The sequence below is a fragment of the Giraffa tippelskirchi genome, chromosome 10 (assembly GCF_054371585.1).
Source record: "Giraffa tippelskirchi isolate mGirTip1 chromosome 10, T2T-mGirTip1v1.2.pri, whole genome shotgun sequence".
Taxonomy (NCBI): domain Eukaryota; kingdom Metazoa; phylum Chordata; class Mammalia; order Artiodactyla; family Giraffidae; genus Giraffa; species Giraffa tippelskirchi.
In genome coordinates this window covers 148,625,062-148,642,971 of record NC_137284.1, presented here as the reverse complement: position 1 = coordinate 148,642,971, position 17,910 = coordinate 148,625,062, and the positions used below count along the sequence as shown (strand labels likewise).

Genomic DNA, 17,910 nt, shown 5'->3' with positions numbered 1-17,910 from the left:
CAGCCCTTTCAACAGATGATGCTGGAGCCATTGGCCATCCATAGGCAAAATGTGAAATTCAACCTAAACCTCATGTCTTATATAAAAATTAACTCAAAATTGGGAGTTCCCTGGTGGTCTAGTGGTTAGGACTTGGCGTTTTCACAGTAATGGCCTGGATTCAGGCCCTGATCAGGGAACTAAAGCCCCACAAGCCCTGCAGTGTGGCCCAAAATTTTCTTTTAAATTTAATCTAAAAAAATTAACTCAATTATACTAGACACCAAAAAACCTTGAGCTAACCAATGCATTTTTCTTATGGAAATGTTTTTCTTAAGCTATGTTAATGAACTATGTATTTACCCTATACTGTGTCTTTCTTCAAGTTGGTTCGCCTAAGACTCAGAACCAACTTGACAAACCAGTATGTTTTAGTCATGCAAATGTTCTCTTAAGCTATGTTAATGAGACTATGTATTTGCTTGAAAACCTGACTTTCTTCAAGATTCGTGTCAATCATTTTATGGCCTGGGATGACTCACCTTGTGCCAATGTTATCTCAAAATACACGTAAAGAATTCCCTGATGGTAAAGAATCCACCTGCAATGCAGGAGACCTGGGTTCGATCCCTGAGTTGGGAAGATCCCCTGGAGGAGGGCATGGCAACCCACTCCAGTATTCTCGTCTGGAGAATCCCCATGGACAGAGGAGTCTGGTGGGCTACAGTCCATGGGGTCGCAAAGAGTCAGACAGGATTGAGTGACTCAGCACTTGGGACTTCCCTGGTGGTCCAGTGATTAAGAATCTGCTTTGCAACGCAAGGGATGTGGGCTCGATTCCTGGTCAGGGAACTAAGATCCCACATGCCATGGAGCAACTAAGCCCATGCGTGGCAACTAGGGCTAAATGCAGCCAAATAAATAAACATTTAAAAAATAAAAGGCAATATGAATTTAAAAGAAAGAAGAAATAAGGGAGAGAGTCCCACACAAGAAATTTCTGCCCGTGCACAAACAGACATCTAAGAAAACCAATTCAGGGTTCTCCCACCCCCTTCCAGCCTCACTGCCATTCTTCCTCCTAGTCCCCTTGGGAAGCAGACATCAGGCAAGTAATGCACTGCATCTCCCAATCTCTCAAAACCACCACTTAATACCTGTGCCCAAGGCCAAGCTTTAGGGGTTAGAAAGGAAGTTCTTTGATGGAACAACTTCAAAAAGGCTCTACATACCTCATCACCCCCCATCCACACCCCACCCACTTGTACCCTCTCAAGTAAGGACACATCTTGGAAGCCCAGACTCATCATATAAAACTCAAAAGCAATGATTTTTTTTTTTCCAGAAAAACAGACAACTTCTTCACCAAACTCATGCTGATTTTCTATTGGTTTATGTTTCTAACAGATTAAAATTTTTCATTTTAATGCTAATCCTTTCTGGGACTGTGGCAATGAGGCACTGTCCACAAAAGCAAGCAACTCCAGAAAACCCCAAACTCAAAAAAGCAGTCACAGAAAAGAGCACGCACTGTGGGTTCCCCCAAAACAGTACTTACAGCGGTGACGGAAAAATTATACAGAATATAATGATTTTCAGTTACAGCATCTGAAAGAGAAAGACAGAGGAGGGACAGTTACTACAGGAAGCAGAACAGTTGGGCATCCTCTTCTCTCCACTGGGAACGCCTCTGCCAACTAGCTCTGCTCACCCAAGTTCTACCTGTTTTTTTGCAGACTCCACAGAGGTCTCCTGGACCACTTCAATCGCCAGCAACTACTCTCTCCTCTGAACTCCACGGCATAGGTGGAACCATTTTGTTGGCATTTAAAGCATTTTGGGGGCTTCCCTGGTGGCTCAGTGGTAAAGAATCTGCTTGCCAGTGCAGGAGATCCGGGTTCGATTCTTGGTCCCGGAAGATCCCACATGCCACGGGGCAACTAAGACCTTGCACCACAACTGCTGAGCCTGTGCTCTAGAGCCTGGGAGCCACAACCACTGAAGCCTGCATGCCCTAGAGCCTGTGCTCCACACAAGAGAAGCCGCCGCCATGAGAAGCCCGTGCACCACAACTAGACAGTAGCCCTCGTTTGCCACAAGAGAAAAAGCCCACACAGCAATGACGACCCAGCACAGCCAAAAATAAATAATACAATAAATAAACATGTAATTAAAAAAAAAAAAACATTTTGACTTGCATTTGTAGTTATCTACATGCCCTCCCTCTCTCTGGACCAGGACTTCCTCAAGGGCAATGGCTGTCTTGTGTGCTAAGTCATTTCAGTCGTGTCTGACTCTTTGTGACCCTGTGGATTGTAGCCCTCCAGGCTCCTCTGTCCATGGGGATACTCTGGGTAAGAATACTGGAGTGGGTTGCCATGCCCTCCTCCAGGGGATCTTCTCGACCCAGGGATCACATCTGCGTCACTTATATCTCCTGCATTTGTAGGTGGGATCTTTACCCACTAAGCCACCTGGAAAGTTTAGGCCCTGCACATAGCCCAATAATAAATAGCCAAGAGCTATTAATAAATGCTAATTCTATGTAGGACAGATTTTTATATAATGAGACCCAAAGCTTATGTGAGGTACTTATATGTGAAAAAATCACCACACAAATAAGCTACTTGCTTCTCAATAGCAACCAAGGCAATATTTTACAATCTGTTAATAAATGATAGCTTCCAAGGTGGCGCTAGTGGTAAAAATTCTGCCTGCCAATGCAGGAGACACCAGAGCTGCAGGTTTGATCCCTGAGTCAGGAAGATCCCCTGGAGTAGGAAATGGCAACCTGTGCCAGTATTCTTGCCTAGGAAATTCTATGGACAGGGGAGCCTGGTGGGCTACAAGCCATGGGGTCACAAAGAATCAGACACAACTGAGCACATATACACATTAACGTAATGTATTATTCTGGCATTAATAATGACATCCAGAGAAAGGAATAAACTAAATCCAGTAATATCTTTTGCTTTGGTAGAGTCAATAACACACAAGTTGCTCATTTGAAGTCTATTTTAATTATGTGTTTGGCTACTGGAACTTTGAGAATGCATTGATTCTAAGCTATAGAAATAAGCATCAGTGATAACAAAGCTCGTGCTATACTGGGCAGTCTGCCAAGATGAGCTGTCACTGAGAAGCGCCGTGATGGTACCATAAGGAAGTCTACCTTTAGAGACACCATCATCCCAGTACAGCTGTCCCTCTGCTTCTCGCTTATAGTCCAAGGCAACGATGAGTCCCAGAGAGTTCTTCCGGCTGTAAAAGAGCAATTCTCAGTTTCAGAGAATGAAGAAAAGATAGAATGGTCTTAAGCCAGCCCCCTTCATGCCCCAAGGACAGACCATTTTGGAGTCAATCTCAGATATTAAGTAGATACTGATGCTGTCTGAAAACATGGAAGGAGGGTGTGGGTAGACAGCAGAGGTGAGTAGTGAATGAGCTTAAGAAGAACAGTAAATGGAGGCAGTCCCTGCTGAGAACTGCACTTGTGATAATACTAAAAATTAGTACTTATTGGATGCTTTCCACGCGGAAGGCACTCTTCTAAGCATCCTATATGCCTTAAATCATTTCTAGTATTTCATCTGAGCCTCTTAATAACTCTAAGAAGTTGAACTACCATCATCTCCAGTTTACTAATGATGAGCAGAGACACAGAAAGTAGGTTGCCCATGGTAACACTTCTTGTATGTAGCAGAGCTGAGGCTTGAACCCAAATTTTCTGGCTCTAGACTTTAAATCTATGTTGACTTTCATATGGCTTCGCTTACCTCCTATTAACTTGCATTGTCTCCTGCCTAAGGGAATCTACTTGAGGACACCTTCTGACCTGGGGAATCCTCATGAGTGATTATTTTGACCATCCTCACAGTTTGATGCAATTTACAAGGAAAGACAACGGGAATGTAAAGGAACCGAGGCTACATTTATTCCCTGCTAAATGAAGATGCCAATTTTGGGCTGACCATGAGAGGAAGTGAGAAATATGAATTACTGAAGCTATTTTCCCTTAGTTGATCCACTTTCAGTTCCAATTTTTCTTTCCCATAACACTCTGCCCCGTCAGAAGAGTGAGGAACTTACCTGGCCTCTGTGGTCGTGTTTGGCTGCTGGGTGGGAAAGATGTAGCCCCCTCGGAGGTGAAGTCCTATCTTATCACCTGGCAGGGGCATCTCCACAAATTGTTTCCTCCATTCTATGGCTATTCGCTAGCCAACAAAAGGGAAAAAGACCAGATAATACGTTGTTTGGGATACAAGTGATGTTGGAATTATCTAGTTTGGTTACTTAATTTTAAAGAAGAGAAAAACAGAGAACCCCCCTCCCCCCACCACCGCACCTCTCAAAGTGAAGTGATTTGTCCAAGGCACATAGGAAATAGCAGAGCCAAGACTCTAGCCCTATTTCTTTATATTACACCATGCTGTGTGTGAAACCACACTCGGGTTTTAATTCTGTAGATCATCACAACCTAAGGCCCATTACTAGTCTACATAGCTGCAGAATAGCTAGTCAAATCTACTGAAAATTTCCATAAACCTACTCTAGTTATTCAAATTATTTCATTGTACCCCAGGAAAGGCCTTCTTCCCAGGAACGTACCCGTAAGCAACTAAATGTAAAACCTTGTTCTATTAGCCTACCCCACGCGCCCAAGACTACTGCCTCACTCACCGTTTCATAGTCGTACCAGATGGCGTCTGGTATGTATGCCCTTGCATAGTTCAAACCCTGGGGAAACATAATGGTGAGCAACATTGGCACAACCCTTTACAGTTTATACAACACCCTCACCCTTGATGGCACGTGCTCATCGCAACACTCCTGAGAGATAGTTGGGATCATACATCCTACAAGTAAAATATAGATCCTCAGAAAAACTGGGCAGATTAACCAAAACAGAACTGTTCCTAGAAATGAAGATTGTTTTGCTTGGAGACTGCTGAGAAAAGCAGAGAAAGTGTATTCCCTGAGTCCCTTGTGTAATCTGATAGGAGGAGAATGAAGCAGGTAGGCCCTCAGGAGAGCTTTGCAGGAGGACTACTTTCCAGCTAGCAGGACCTACCATGAGATGCTGGGGCTAAAACGTCAGCTCCAAGGGCCTTTGACTTGAGTGCATTGGCCATCTCTCATGTTTATAAACAGATCAGCATTATCCTGACCCCTCTCCTACCCTTCCCTACTCACCCCTGCCCTTGATTCTACTTGGTCCTTCCTACAGGGACTCCAGAGTAACACCCTCCCCTTACCCAGCACCACCCCTCTCTCCTTCCACACTCCTCTCCCCACCTCTTCTCTTCCCCCACTCCGACTTTAATAAACACATGCCCTCTGGTGAACAGGAAGCACAGACAGATGATCAGCCTGAACTCCCAGGTATTCAAAGCCCTCATCAGTACCAAGGCCACATGCTTAAGGAAACAAGCTTTAAGGTAATTTGCAAAATGGAGATTGTTTTGCTTGGCAAATTGAGAATGAGATCAATAATTACTATTTTTCTAATTTCCAAATTTTCATGCTCTCTCCTTCCTATTTGTATTCAGATTTATCTCTAAACACAGACACTCAGGACCCAGCTTATTCAGCTGTAGATCCACGAGAACAAGTGGGAGATTCTACCCCATTGTTTAGATTATAAACACACTTCATATAAAACAGGCGTGATGAGGAGTCCAGGCCCCCAGAGGAATTGCTCGTGCACCTCCCAGGTGGCTGGGTCCTGGTAGAACCTGGAAAACAGAGAAGGCAGGTAAAGCCTGAATACAGAACAGCCGCACATGGTATGGCAGCAGGGTCCTAACTAACCTTGTTGCTACTAGCAAGGTAAGTGACGTTATGATCTGAAAGGGAGTCTTTGCAGGTCAGGAAGCTTACTCGTGGACGAGGGGCCTTGCTACGGTCTCCCCCAGGGTATGAGCTCGGTAGAAAAGGGTGTAGAGATAGGGCAGCAGGGTGTAGCGGATGTTCAGATAGTATCTGGAGGATTCCAGCAGCATAGCGTTGTTCTCACTGAAGGCAGCAGGATCCTGGTCCTAGAAGGAAAGGTAAGCAATTACTAAATGTTTCCATCAGATCTCTGAGGTTCTCTTGGGATAAGAAGATTTCTCAAGTGAAAACATTTCCCAATTCGGAGGATGTCAAAGTGTTTCTAGAACTGCAAGGATCTTGGTTCTCCTTCTTCATTTTATAGATGGGAAAATAGTATCAAAGACTACATGACTTCCCCAATGTCAAGTTGAAAGCAAGTGGCAGAGTTGAAATTTGATACATCTGCCAGTCTATGACGCATCTGCAGCCTCAGGGTAATTGGGAGGCCCCCAGAAATGGCCATGGAGATAAAGGGGCTATTGTGGGCCCTGCTCCCCTAAAGCTGTTGCTCCAATGTATGTTATTTATTAAGGTTTCTGATAATACTTCATTTGGCATATAATGCAATAAAGTTGTGATAAGTGAAAGTGTAGTTGCTCAGTCATGTCTGACTCTTTGTGACCCCATGGACTATAGCCTGCCAGGCTAATCAGTCCACGGAATTCTTCGGGCAAGAATACTGGAGTGGATTGCCATTCTCTTTTCCAGAAGATCTTCCCAACCCAGGGATCAAACCCAGGTCAGCCACATTGCAGGTAGATTCTTTGCCATCTGAGCCACTCCTACTAAAATACTATCTGAAACCAGTGGCCTTAAGCCACACTGCCTACCACCATGATGAGGAATCCTTCTTTCCCTTTCCTTACAGTTTCAGAAATTTGCAATTTTAAAACTTATGGCTGGTTTTGTCTGTAATGTTTTCACCATCAAAATATGTTTTATTTTCTCTATTCCAAAGACAGTGACCTCTATTTGTTCTTCAATATACAATGTGCAAAAAAAAAAATCACAAGTACAGCTTTTAGTAGATATTGTTGTCTTTTAGTCACTAACTGATGTCCAACTCTTTGCGACCCCACGGACTGTAGCCTGCCAGGCTCCTGTCCATGGGATTTCTCAGGCAAGAACAATGGAGTGGGTGGCCATTTCCTTCTCCAGGGATCTTCCAGACCCAGGGATTGAACCCATGTCTCCTGCTGAGCAGGCTAATTCTTTACCATTGAGCCACCTGGGAAGCCCCTAGTAGATTTTATTCAAGAATAGACAGAAAAAAAAAAAACCTTTTACATGGAAAATCTAATTTGCTTCACAGAAACATAAATTTTCCGTTAATGATGAGCAGTTGTTATGTTCATTTTCACTATAATTGGAAAGATGTGAAAGATATGCATGCCATATTTAGATCAGTCATCTTGTATTCTATTTCTGGAATAATTTTAGAGAAAATTGTTTAGATTTTTTCTTTTATCCCTAAGATGCCCATTTCACCCCTTCTGCATAGCACTATTCCATGAGACCACTCAGTGGCCCCAGTGTGAGACTCATAAAAATCCTGAGGCCAAACATCAAAGAAAATAACACTCCATAGCCTCCATCACTTTGGTTTCCAACAGAGAAAGTCCAGAGCTGCACCATCCATTATGGTGGCTACATGGTACATGAGGCTACTCCACACTTGAGATGTGGTTAGTAAGACTGAGGAATAGAACTTTTCGTTTTATTTTATTTTAATCCATTTAAATATAAACCTAAAAATGGAATCAACATAGAATATTTTTTCAATTAAACATTATTATTTTGGTAGGATTACACTTTACTCCAACTACTGAAATGTTAGCATCTTAATTGATATGCACTGTCAAGTGTAAAATGCACACTTAAATTTGAAGGCTTAGTAGAAAAAATAAAGAATATAAAATACCTCATTAATATTATGTGTCAAACCCAGATTGAAATTATAATGTTAGGGATATATTGAGTTATATAAAATATATTAAGAATAATTGATCCCATTTCTTCTCATTTTTAAAAAATTTACACTTAAACTTAGATGTATGGCTCTCATTATTATTCTATTGAATAGCACTAGTTGAGAGGAAAGGAAAAAGGCCCTGGAACCCAAAAACCTAAGTGATCTGAGTGCACTTGTCTGTATTAAGTGCTTCCAGGCCATCTCTTCAGAAAGTGAGCCCACCCTACCTGCTCCCAGCCCCTTGCTTAGACGTCCAGAAATAGTTTATCTCTCTCTAGGTCACCAATAACTAGGAAAGCCCAGGGATAAAATACTTGGCTGTGAGTCTTTCCCAGGTTAGAGACATGTCATGGGATAAAATCAAGAACTGAAACAAAAATGACCATCAATAAGTTACTCTAATTAGTCTATTAAGAGCTAAACCACTCAAATGAAACATTTCAATTGTGGGTGAGGTCATTAAAAGAAACAGCATCCCACCTTACTCATCCCTAGCATCACCAAAGACATCTCCTTAAGGGGGACTTGGAGTAAATGTCCATCGACAGAGGAATGGATAAAGATGTGGTACATATACAGTGGAATATTACTCAGCCATGAAATAGAGCAAAATGAAATAATGCCATTTGCAGCAACATGGATGGACCTAGGGATTGTCACAGGGAGTGAAATGCATCAGAAAGAGAAAGACAAATATATGATATTGCTTATATGTAGATTCGAAGCAAATGGTACCAGACAATGCATTTACAAAAGAGAAATAGAGTCATAGACGTAGAAAACAAACTTATGATTATGAGAGGGGAAGGGGTGGGGGCAGGGATAAGCTGGGAGATTGGAACTGACATATACACAATACTGTATATGAAACAGATAACTAGTAAAGACCTCCTGTATACGCAGGGGAACTCTACTCAATACTCTTTAATGACCTATGTGGGAAAAGAATCTAGAAAGAGTGGATATACGAATATGTATAATAGATCCACTTTGCTGGGCACCTGAAACTAATACCACATTGTAAATCAACTGTACCCCACCTTTAAAAAAAATGGAATGTAGGGGGAAAGGAGATACACTACTAAGTGAAATGTCAATTTTACAGTAATTCCAGAAAACAATCTAGCAACATATAATAAAATTTAATATATTTTTAAAAAGGGGACTTTGAACCTACAGCTATTCTTGTCCATCAAAAATAAGAGGTTATATAGAAGAGGGTAAAAGCATGATGAGTCATGAGAAGCAGTGGGGATGGTCTCACAAACCATTCATAGAAAGACAGAATGTGTAACGAGGTGAAACAAAGTTCAAGTCCCTGGCCTGTCCCTCCCTAAATCCTTCCTCCCCAGTCTCCCTTATCTTGGAGGAGTTTCCCTGGTATTAACTGAAGAAAAACCCAGTGGACTCTGTCTCAACTTATATAAGGTAGTAGCAAAAGCAATGGGGCTTCCCTGGTGGCTCAGTGGTAAAGAATCCGAAGGCCAGTGTAGGAGATGTGGGTTCGATCCCTGGGTCTGGAAAATCCCCTGGAGAAGGAAATGGCAACCCACTCCAGTCTTCTTGCCTGGGAAATCCCATGGACAGAGGAGCCTGGAGGGCTACAACCTATGGGGTCGCAAGAGAGTCAGACAAGACTTAGAGACAAAACAACAACCAACAACAGAAGCAATAGCAGCACCACGGACACTTTTACAATGCTTCTCACCTTGCTGGTGGGTTTCCAGCAATGGATCCATTTAGTTATATACACTCTATTCCCCACATACCTTTATCCCCACATCCTGCTTTTGAAGCCTATCGCCCAAGGCTTATCTATTCTGCCTCTGCATGTAGGGCCACCCTGTAGGATTTTCTTCAATCTCTCTTTGAGTATAAGTAAATCATAAAATTCAAGAAGTCACCATCATTTCTCTTGGAACCTTACCCTGAACCCAGGCCCATTGTGATTCCTCGACAGTGGATAAAATGCTCCCAGCTGCATCCACCGTCTGCAGAGCTCCTCTGTGACATTCTCTGTATAACCACAGATGTTGGCACCTACCTGGAGAATTAGCACACACACAAGCACACGGTCAGTGAGAGAGCAGAGAGCATTGACTGGGTACCTATATGATAAGGAAAAATAGCATCTCTTATTTCCATCCTTCCATGCATAAGGAAGTCCCATTTGGCTCCAGCCAAATGGGAGAAAGAAACAAGTATGAGTGGCAAATCTACTGACAAGAAGAAAACTGTCTTATTAAGGGCTCTTCCTCAACATTCAGCTTTCACTTTCAAGGTTTGGCATTTACAGATCCTCTGCTGATGGTATTTTCTGTGATACTAATATGTGTTACGTTTACCATCTTACCTTCAGAAGACAGCTCACAAGGCACATAAAAATTGGTTTTCCCAGGCTTCCCTGGTGGTCTAGTGGTTAAGAATCTGCCTGCCAATGCAGGGGACATGGGTTTGCTCCCTGGTCCAGGAAGATCCCAAAGGCCGTGAGCAATTAGGCCTGTGCGCCACAACTATTGAGCCACAGCGCTAGAGCCTGAGAGCCACAACTACTGAAGCCTGAGGGCCCAGCATCTGTGCTCTGCAACAAGAAACCACCACGATGAGAAGCCCACGGACCACACCTAGAGAGTAGCCTCTGCTCAGGGCAACTAGAGAAAGCCCATACACAACAATAAGAGGCAGCACAGCCAAAAAAATTGATTTTCCCGATACATATCACAGTGAAATACATGCTCCTTGGTTTTCAGACACCCTCAAAGTCTGGTGATGAAACAATGTCAAAGGACAAAGGGTGAAAGTTCCTTGTTTCAGAATGGAACTCACCATGGGGATACCAAATAGGTTGAACTCCAGGATACCAGGGATGGACCATCGGAGATCGTCCCATCTGGCTGCATTTTCCCCCAACCAATGAGCAGCAAATTTGCCAGATCCCGCAAAAGTAGAACGTGACAAGATGAAGCGTCTCTTATTGGGGAAGATATTCTCCATGGCTCTGAAAAGGAATACAGTCAAGTGAGCTGGAATGACTAGGACTCACCTACCCCCAGGGCAGTAACAGGCTTTCCAATCAAACTCAGAAAAAACACCAAAGGGTCAGAAATCAGGAAAGCAAACTAGTTTAGCATATTTAAGAGCTTCTTTCTCTCTTCTGGATAAAGTTTCAGTCTCACATGACAATACAAACCTCTATAGACCACCCCCCCATCAAGGAATTTCTCTAAGCTCCTATCCTCTTGATCATGTTTTCTCTATCTTGTTGGAACTTGTTGTGCTCCGCCTTTTGGGTCAAAACTACCCTGGAACCATGTCTTGGGTTCTTGGCCCTATCTTCTCCCTCTAGACAAGGTTTCTTCAGTGTTCCTTGGTTCCATGCCTTGCTGCCCATCAGTAATCCTGCTCAGCACAACACCAGCGCAGGCTGGAACCCTGTACCCACTGCTGGCCCAAGAAGAGAGTGTGTACACTGGCTGGGCTCCAAGCACGTGGTTCCTCTGAAGCTTCACAACTTATTATTAGCAATGTCCAATATGAGAAATTTGTAATCTATGCAAAATAATAATTGAAATGAGAATAAAAAATGCAAGTGAAATGTCAAAGATGATATATGGCACTCTTTATAAAGTTAAAAACAACTAAAATATAAAGTATTTTCCTTGTATTACACATAAAATATTACATATCAAATAAAACTATATAGAAAAGAGAGCAAAGGAATTAAAAACAGAATTCAGAAAGATAATTGCATATAGTTAATATTATTAATAATATTATTAACTATATATTATCCTACCCTGAATCCTGAAGCTATTATCTCTGAATTCTATTTTTAATTCCTTTGCTGTCTTTTCTATATAGTTTTATTTGATATGTAATATGTTATTACATGTTTTATATGTAATACAAGGAAAATATTTATATTTTTGTTAGATGTAGGCTATTTTCTTAGCTTCTATTCTGCACACTTTCTTATGTAGGTGCTTTACTAAAAGGCCCTTGCCATCTTTCTTTGTTCACACTTTCCTTTAGACTCCAGAATTGAACAATAATACAACTACAAGACAATAACACTTGATAGTAACACAATTGCTGCTAGCTCTTTGCAGGCCAGTTCTTTCATCTTTCCTTTCAATACATGGTCTGAGAAAAAGTTGACACCAGGCATCAGGTAATTCCTTATAGACACCAACACAACCACCAATGCTTCCTTACTTCACATTCCCAAGGATTTTATGGAGAGTCTATACACACAGAGTGACTTATAATGACAAAAGGGGGAAAATTCTGAATTAGGAGGCTGGTTCATGAAAAAGACGTGCTCTATTCTGACAATTCAATGACCAAAAGATGGGAGTAGGTTGGAGGAGAGGACACACTCTTCAACTCTCGTCCTTGTCTCTCTTTTGATCTAGACTGGCAGACCCTTTGCCCTTATTGCTGTTGGTCAGAGGGATTATTGCCTTCTGCAGTCATCAGTCATGGAAGAAACACATTTAGCTTTATAGAGTGAAACTCAAACAGGGATGACATTATCTGTAGTCACAGTTTACTTAGAGCTGGGTCGTTACGGTAACATAGAGGAGATAACTGTTTTTTCCCAGCTCAGAGATAAAGTCTTATTCAGAGATCCTTTCATTCCTCTTTCCCACCATTCATGTTTGATCTATTTATGGTCAGGTTCTGATCTCTGAGAGAATCTGGTCTTCTGCTTTCAGCCTAGATGGAAGTGAATTTCCTCCTTTGGGTACATCAGTAACCACTTTCCCCAGACTGGACTGCCAGCTAAGATGGAGCCAAATACTCATTAGATCTAAGACTTAGTGTGAAAGTCAAAGTCAGTCGCTTAGTTCCATCCTACTCTTTGCGACCCCATGGACTGTAGCCCACCAGGCTCCTCTGTCCATGGAATTCTCCGGGCAAGAATACTGGAGTGGGTAGCCAATCCCTTTTCCAGGGGATCTTCCCAATTCAGGGATGGAACCCGGGTCTCCTGCACTGCACACAGATTCTTTACCATCTGAGCCACCAGGGAAGCCACAAGACTTAAGTTCTCCTGATCCCCAGATCCCATTTGTTTTTCAGCCATCTCTGCCCCCCACCTGAAGGCTAAGTTATGGTTATTTCCACAGTTCTCTTGAAATTTAGGTCATTCTGCCTGACCTAGGGAAGTTAGAAGTGTGCTTACTCCTTACTCAGTCATAGTTACCTTTTAACTCTCAACCATAGCTAGTAGAATGTTTTAATCAATCCCATCATGATGTTAAAGCACTTTGTCACATGGAGACACTAACAATAATGCAATTTAAAGTCTCTTTCCTTCCTACTACCCTTCCTTACTCTTCCTTTTTGCCCTGGCCATTTATCCCCTCTCCCTCTTACCTTCCATCCTTAGACTGGAGCATCTAAGTGTACAGATAAAAAAGGAAGGGCCTATAGGAAGGGACTATGGGCTTCCCTGGTGGCTCAGACAGTAAATAAAGAATCTGCCTGAAGTTCAGAAGACTTTGATTCAATCCCTGGGTCTAGAAGATCTCCTGGAGGAGGAAATGGCAACCCCCTCCAGTATTCTTGCCTGGAGAATCCTTTGGACAGAGGAGCCTGGTGGGCTACAGTCCATGAGGTCGCAAAGAGTCGGTCACGATTGAGTGACTAACACTACTGCTGCTACAGAAAACATTGATCCAAGTCTCTCATTTCAAAGATGGGGAAACTGAGTCTTATTCATCTAGTTTATTTCTCATGAAAGGTAGAGAAAGAGAAAATGAAGCCAGAAAAGACAAGACAGAAAATCAGAAATGTGTGTCCTTCTTGAAGCTTGTCTTTCATTAAAATAAACACTTTTCATTTACTAGACAACGATCTACTCTGATCTGGATGATTCAACATTAATAAAAAGTCATGATGGCAAAATGGTGCTGGAAGAAAAAATCAACACATACTCTGCCTCTAGAATTAGGTCTCTGAGGGGCCCACCCTGACCTTCTCTTCCTCAGGCCCAGCATTTATTCATTCAACAAGTATGTTTTTAGTTTGTACACTAGGGATACATGGGCACCTTTAATCTTAAAAACTGACAGTCCAGCAAGAAAAAAAAAGAATATCAAAAAATAATAAGATTTTGGCACATTAAGCATATTGTAAACCTATGGTTTTTCTAGTAGTCATGTTTGGATGTAAGAGCTGGACCATAAAGAAGGCTGAGCACTGAAGAATTGATACTTTTGAACTGTGGTGCTGGAGAAGACTACTGAGAATCCTTTGCAGTCAATCCTAAAGGAAATCAACCCTGAATATTCACTGAAAGGACTGATGCTGAAGCTGAAGCTCCAATACTTTGGCCACCTGATGTGAAGAGCCAACTCACTGGAGAAGACTCTGATGTTGGGAAAGATTGAGGGCAAGAGGAGAAGGGAATGACAGAGGATGATATGGCTGGATGGCATCACCGACTCAATGGACATGAGTCTGAGCAAAGTCTGGGAGATGGTGAAGGACAGGGAAGCCTGGTGTGCTGTAGCCCATGGGGTCACAAAGAGTCAGAAAAGACTGAGCAACTGAACAATAACAACAACAAGTGCAGATTTAACTGAGTAGCCTGTATTTTTATTGGCTGAATCAGGCAGCCCAAATGTGGTGATCTTAATACATAGAGTAATACGACCCAAGCAAGTAATGTCCAACTGGGACCTCTAAATACCTTGTATGTTATTGCCTTAGAGTATCTTCAAAATAATGAAGTTCCTGAAATAATGAAGCCAATCTTTAAAATAATGAAGCCAATCAAAAATAATCCTGCATGAAAACCTGGGATTATGAGGAAAACCTCTTAAATATCCTGTAAGATCTGAGTTTCTATATGCCTATAACCACAAAAATATTTGAAATATACAGTGATGAGAGACAAGAGAAACCCTTCACCTCCCACCTCCCCAAATCTGGAATTAGGAGGAAAACCTATGCTTACGAGTCTGTGGCTCTTGCCATGGTGTAGCCGTACAAGCTGTGGACATCATAGTGAAGGCCTGCTTGAAACTCTGTGTCCATGCAGAGGGTTCTTGCAAAAAGCAAGTGGTCCAGAACTCCTGTGGGAAAACACCCATCTGTGAGGCACATCCCTGTCCACCAACTGTAACAAAAGAATTACCCAATCGCTTGCTTCCTGGTTACTGACCTTCCCTGACAGTCTCCACCTGACAAAATCCTTTCCAGATTTTAAATATCCTAAATGCCACTTCCTACCTTTGGCCTGGGCTTCCCAGGTGGCTTGGTGCTAAAGAACCTGCCTGCCAATGCCGGAGACACCAGAGATGTGGGTTCGATCTCTGGGTCAGGAAGATTCGCCGGAGTAGGAAATGGCAACCCACTCCAGTATCCTTGCCTAGAGAATCCCATGGACAGAGGAGCCTGGTGGGCTACAGTCCATGGGGTCACAGAGTCAGACACGACTGAGCACACACACCTGGGGCCTACCCTGAGCTAGATCATTAGAATTAATTTGCATTTCCATGAGCTCACAAAGAATGCTACTTAGGCAAGTGAGAAAACATGTTCAGAGCAATGGTTCATCTGAGTTTAAATATAAACAAAGCACTTGTGTTTATCGACATGTATTTTGTCAAGAAGAATAGAGAACAGGTATGAGTGTAGTGAACATTTTCACTTTTATATTGTAGATATTCACACCCGAGTTAGATTTTTTTTTAAAAATGAGATAAGATATTTGAGTGGTTTCATGAATAAGAATTCAGATCTTGCCTCTAGAAACCACTACTATTTCTGTATTTTCCCTTTCTCATGCCTAAGATGCTCAATATTTTCTGCCTTTTTTCTTTTTATTTATTAGCTTTTATTGAATATAGCTGATTTATGATTTTGTATTCATTTCTGGTATACAGCAAAGTGATCCAGTTATATATATATGTATATATATATTCCTTTCCATTATGGTTTATTAAAAGATATTGAATCTAACTCCCTGTGCTGTTCAGTAGGACTTTGTTGGCTATGTATTTTATACATAGTAATTTGTATCTGCTAATTCCAAACTCCTAATTTATGCACCTGCTTCTTTTCCCTTCTCCTTGAAGGCCAATGACTGGGGACCCTCTTTCATGAAGCCTTGCCTGCACGTAGGACCTCAGTATGAGGCACAGTTTCAGAAAGTTTTTTTTCAGAAATAACGAAAATTCTGTTCCTGGCACAATTCAGATCGTGGAATGAGATTCACGATGACTTCAATTATAAGAAACGACACTAAAATTTTTCCAGGGTCAATGTTAATTTATCTAAATCTTATCATGCTAATGTATACTGTCCAGTCCTGAAAATGCAAGAAGCAAACCAGCTACGAGACAAAGCAGCTGGTTCTTTACACATCGGGAGACTAAGCACCAGCAGGTAGAGAATGGGGTGCTCAACAGAAGCAAGTAGAAGGTGATAGGATTGCCATTTTCTGTAGAGGAAAACACTCAGTTTTGGCCAAGAAAAAAATTAAGAGATTAAAAGGGAAACATGATAAGCTGATTCAGAGTGGGAAAAAAAAATTGAGGGAACATAGACTGAGCAGAATAGGATGAAGATTAAGAGCGAGAAGTGGGACTTCCCGGTGGTCCAGAATCTGCCTGCCAACGCAGAGGACACAGGTTTGATCCCTGGCCTGGGGAGACCTCACTCAGTGCGGCAACCAAGCCTGTACGCCACAACTATTGCACCCACACTTACAACTACTGAAGCCCACCTGCCTGGAGCCCCTGCTCTGCAACGAGAGAAGCCACCACAATGAGATACCCGTGAATGGCAATCTAGAGTAGACCCCACTCACCGCACCTAGAGAAAGCCCGAGAACAGCAACGAGACCCAGCATGGCTAACAAAATATTTTAATTAAGAGAAAAGAATAAGCGAGAGAAGCAAACAGTAGATTTTACAAAAAGCTAAAAGGTTGAAAGTCAGGACTCTGCCTGAAAAATTCTCCACTCCTGCAGTGTCCAAAAGGGACTAAAGAAACGGCTAACCTTGGTCCAAGGGTGCACATGAAGTGGACAAATCAGAATAAACTGGCAGAAGCTGGCCAGAGGCTCAGCAAGTCTGTGTTCTCTTCCTGGGAGAATATTTCACACTTTCATTGACGTTAAGCTGAGACTATGTTATTGGAGTCTGGCCAAAGGAATGTGAGCTTATTAAATACACCCCACTTCCAGGAGTGTCCATAAGAACCCCTCTACCCTCTCTTTCACCCAGAAAGCTAGAAGCAAAGGACCCTGAGATGGGAGAACAGACTGTGGAAGTAACTAGATCCCTGAATCATTGCTGGATGAGAGTCACACGTCCCACACTAGAGTATTATGTGAGTAAACTGTGTTTATCCACTGAGATGTTCACTTGTTTCCAGATTCCAGCGTAATCTATCATACACTGTTTCTCCCTCTTCCTCTTTCTCTTTCACACACTTACACTCTTTCAAAATCAGGGTTTGGAAAACTCAGTAGAAACAGGCCTTAAAAATAGGAAGGACCTAAAAGGAATCATACTTTAAACTGTTGCTAATGAGCTTTTTTTTAAAAAAAGGCTTTCCTGGTAGCTCAATGGTAAAGAATCTGTCTGCCAATGTAGGAGACAAGGATTCAGTCCCTAGTCCAAGAAGATCCCACATGCAATGGGGCAACTAAGCCCAGCACGCCACACTACTGAGCCTGAGCTCATAGAGCCTGTGTTCTGCAAGAAGGGTAACAACGGCAATGAAAAGCCCGTGCACCACAACTAGAGAGTAGCCTCTGCTCTCCACAACTAGAGAAAACCCGCATGCATCATGAAGACCCAGCACAGCCAAAAATAAGTACACAAATAAAAATGTTTTAAAAAAGAAAAGTTAACAAAATAAAGATTTACTTTAATGGCAGGTAGTTGGTACCTTAATGTATTCTGATATTCTCTGATTATAAAGTTTAACATTGAACCACTTGTATGAAGGGTTTGGAGACAGTGAACAGGGTAGAAGTATGTAAAACTCTACAACTACAGGAGGTATGGCTTCCACCATGTGCTTGCCCTTGGATTATGGCAACGAAAAGGTAATCAGAGACC

At 42.2% G+C, this 17,910-nt stretch overlaps 1 protein-coding gene across 1 annotated transcript in view; it reads right to left on the bottom strand.

Moving 5' to 3' along the window:
- Positions 1 to 17,910, bottom strand: part of LOC145523659 (maltase-glucoamylase-like) — a 340,029-nt gene that overhangs the window by 45,012 nt on the left and 277,107 nt on the right. Inside the window, exons 65-73 of the mRNA XM_081534360.1 lie at positions 14,793 to 14,910; positions 10,652 to 10,823; positions 9,753 to 9,869; positions 5,860 to 6,017; positions 5,630 to 5,714; positions 4,660 to 4,716; positions 4,069 to 4,193; positions 3,152 to 3,240; positions 1,538 to 1,587 (exon numbers count right to left, since the gene is read on the bottom strand). Of these exons, the coding sequence (XP_081390486.1) occupies positions 1,538 to 1,587; positions 3,152 to 3,240; positions 4,069 to 4,193; positions 4,660 to 4,716; positions 5,630 to 5,714; positions 5,860 to 6,017; positions 9,753 to 9,869; positions 10,652 to 10,823; positions 14,793 to 14,910 (971 nt within the window). The remainder of the gene's footprint in view (positions 1 to 1,537; positions 1,588 to 3,151; positions 3,241 to 4,068; positions 4,194 to 4,659; positions 4,717 to 5,629; positions 5,715 to 5,859; positions 6,018 to 9,752; positions 9,870 to 10,651; positions 10,824 to 14,792; positions 14,911 to 17,910) is intronic.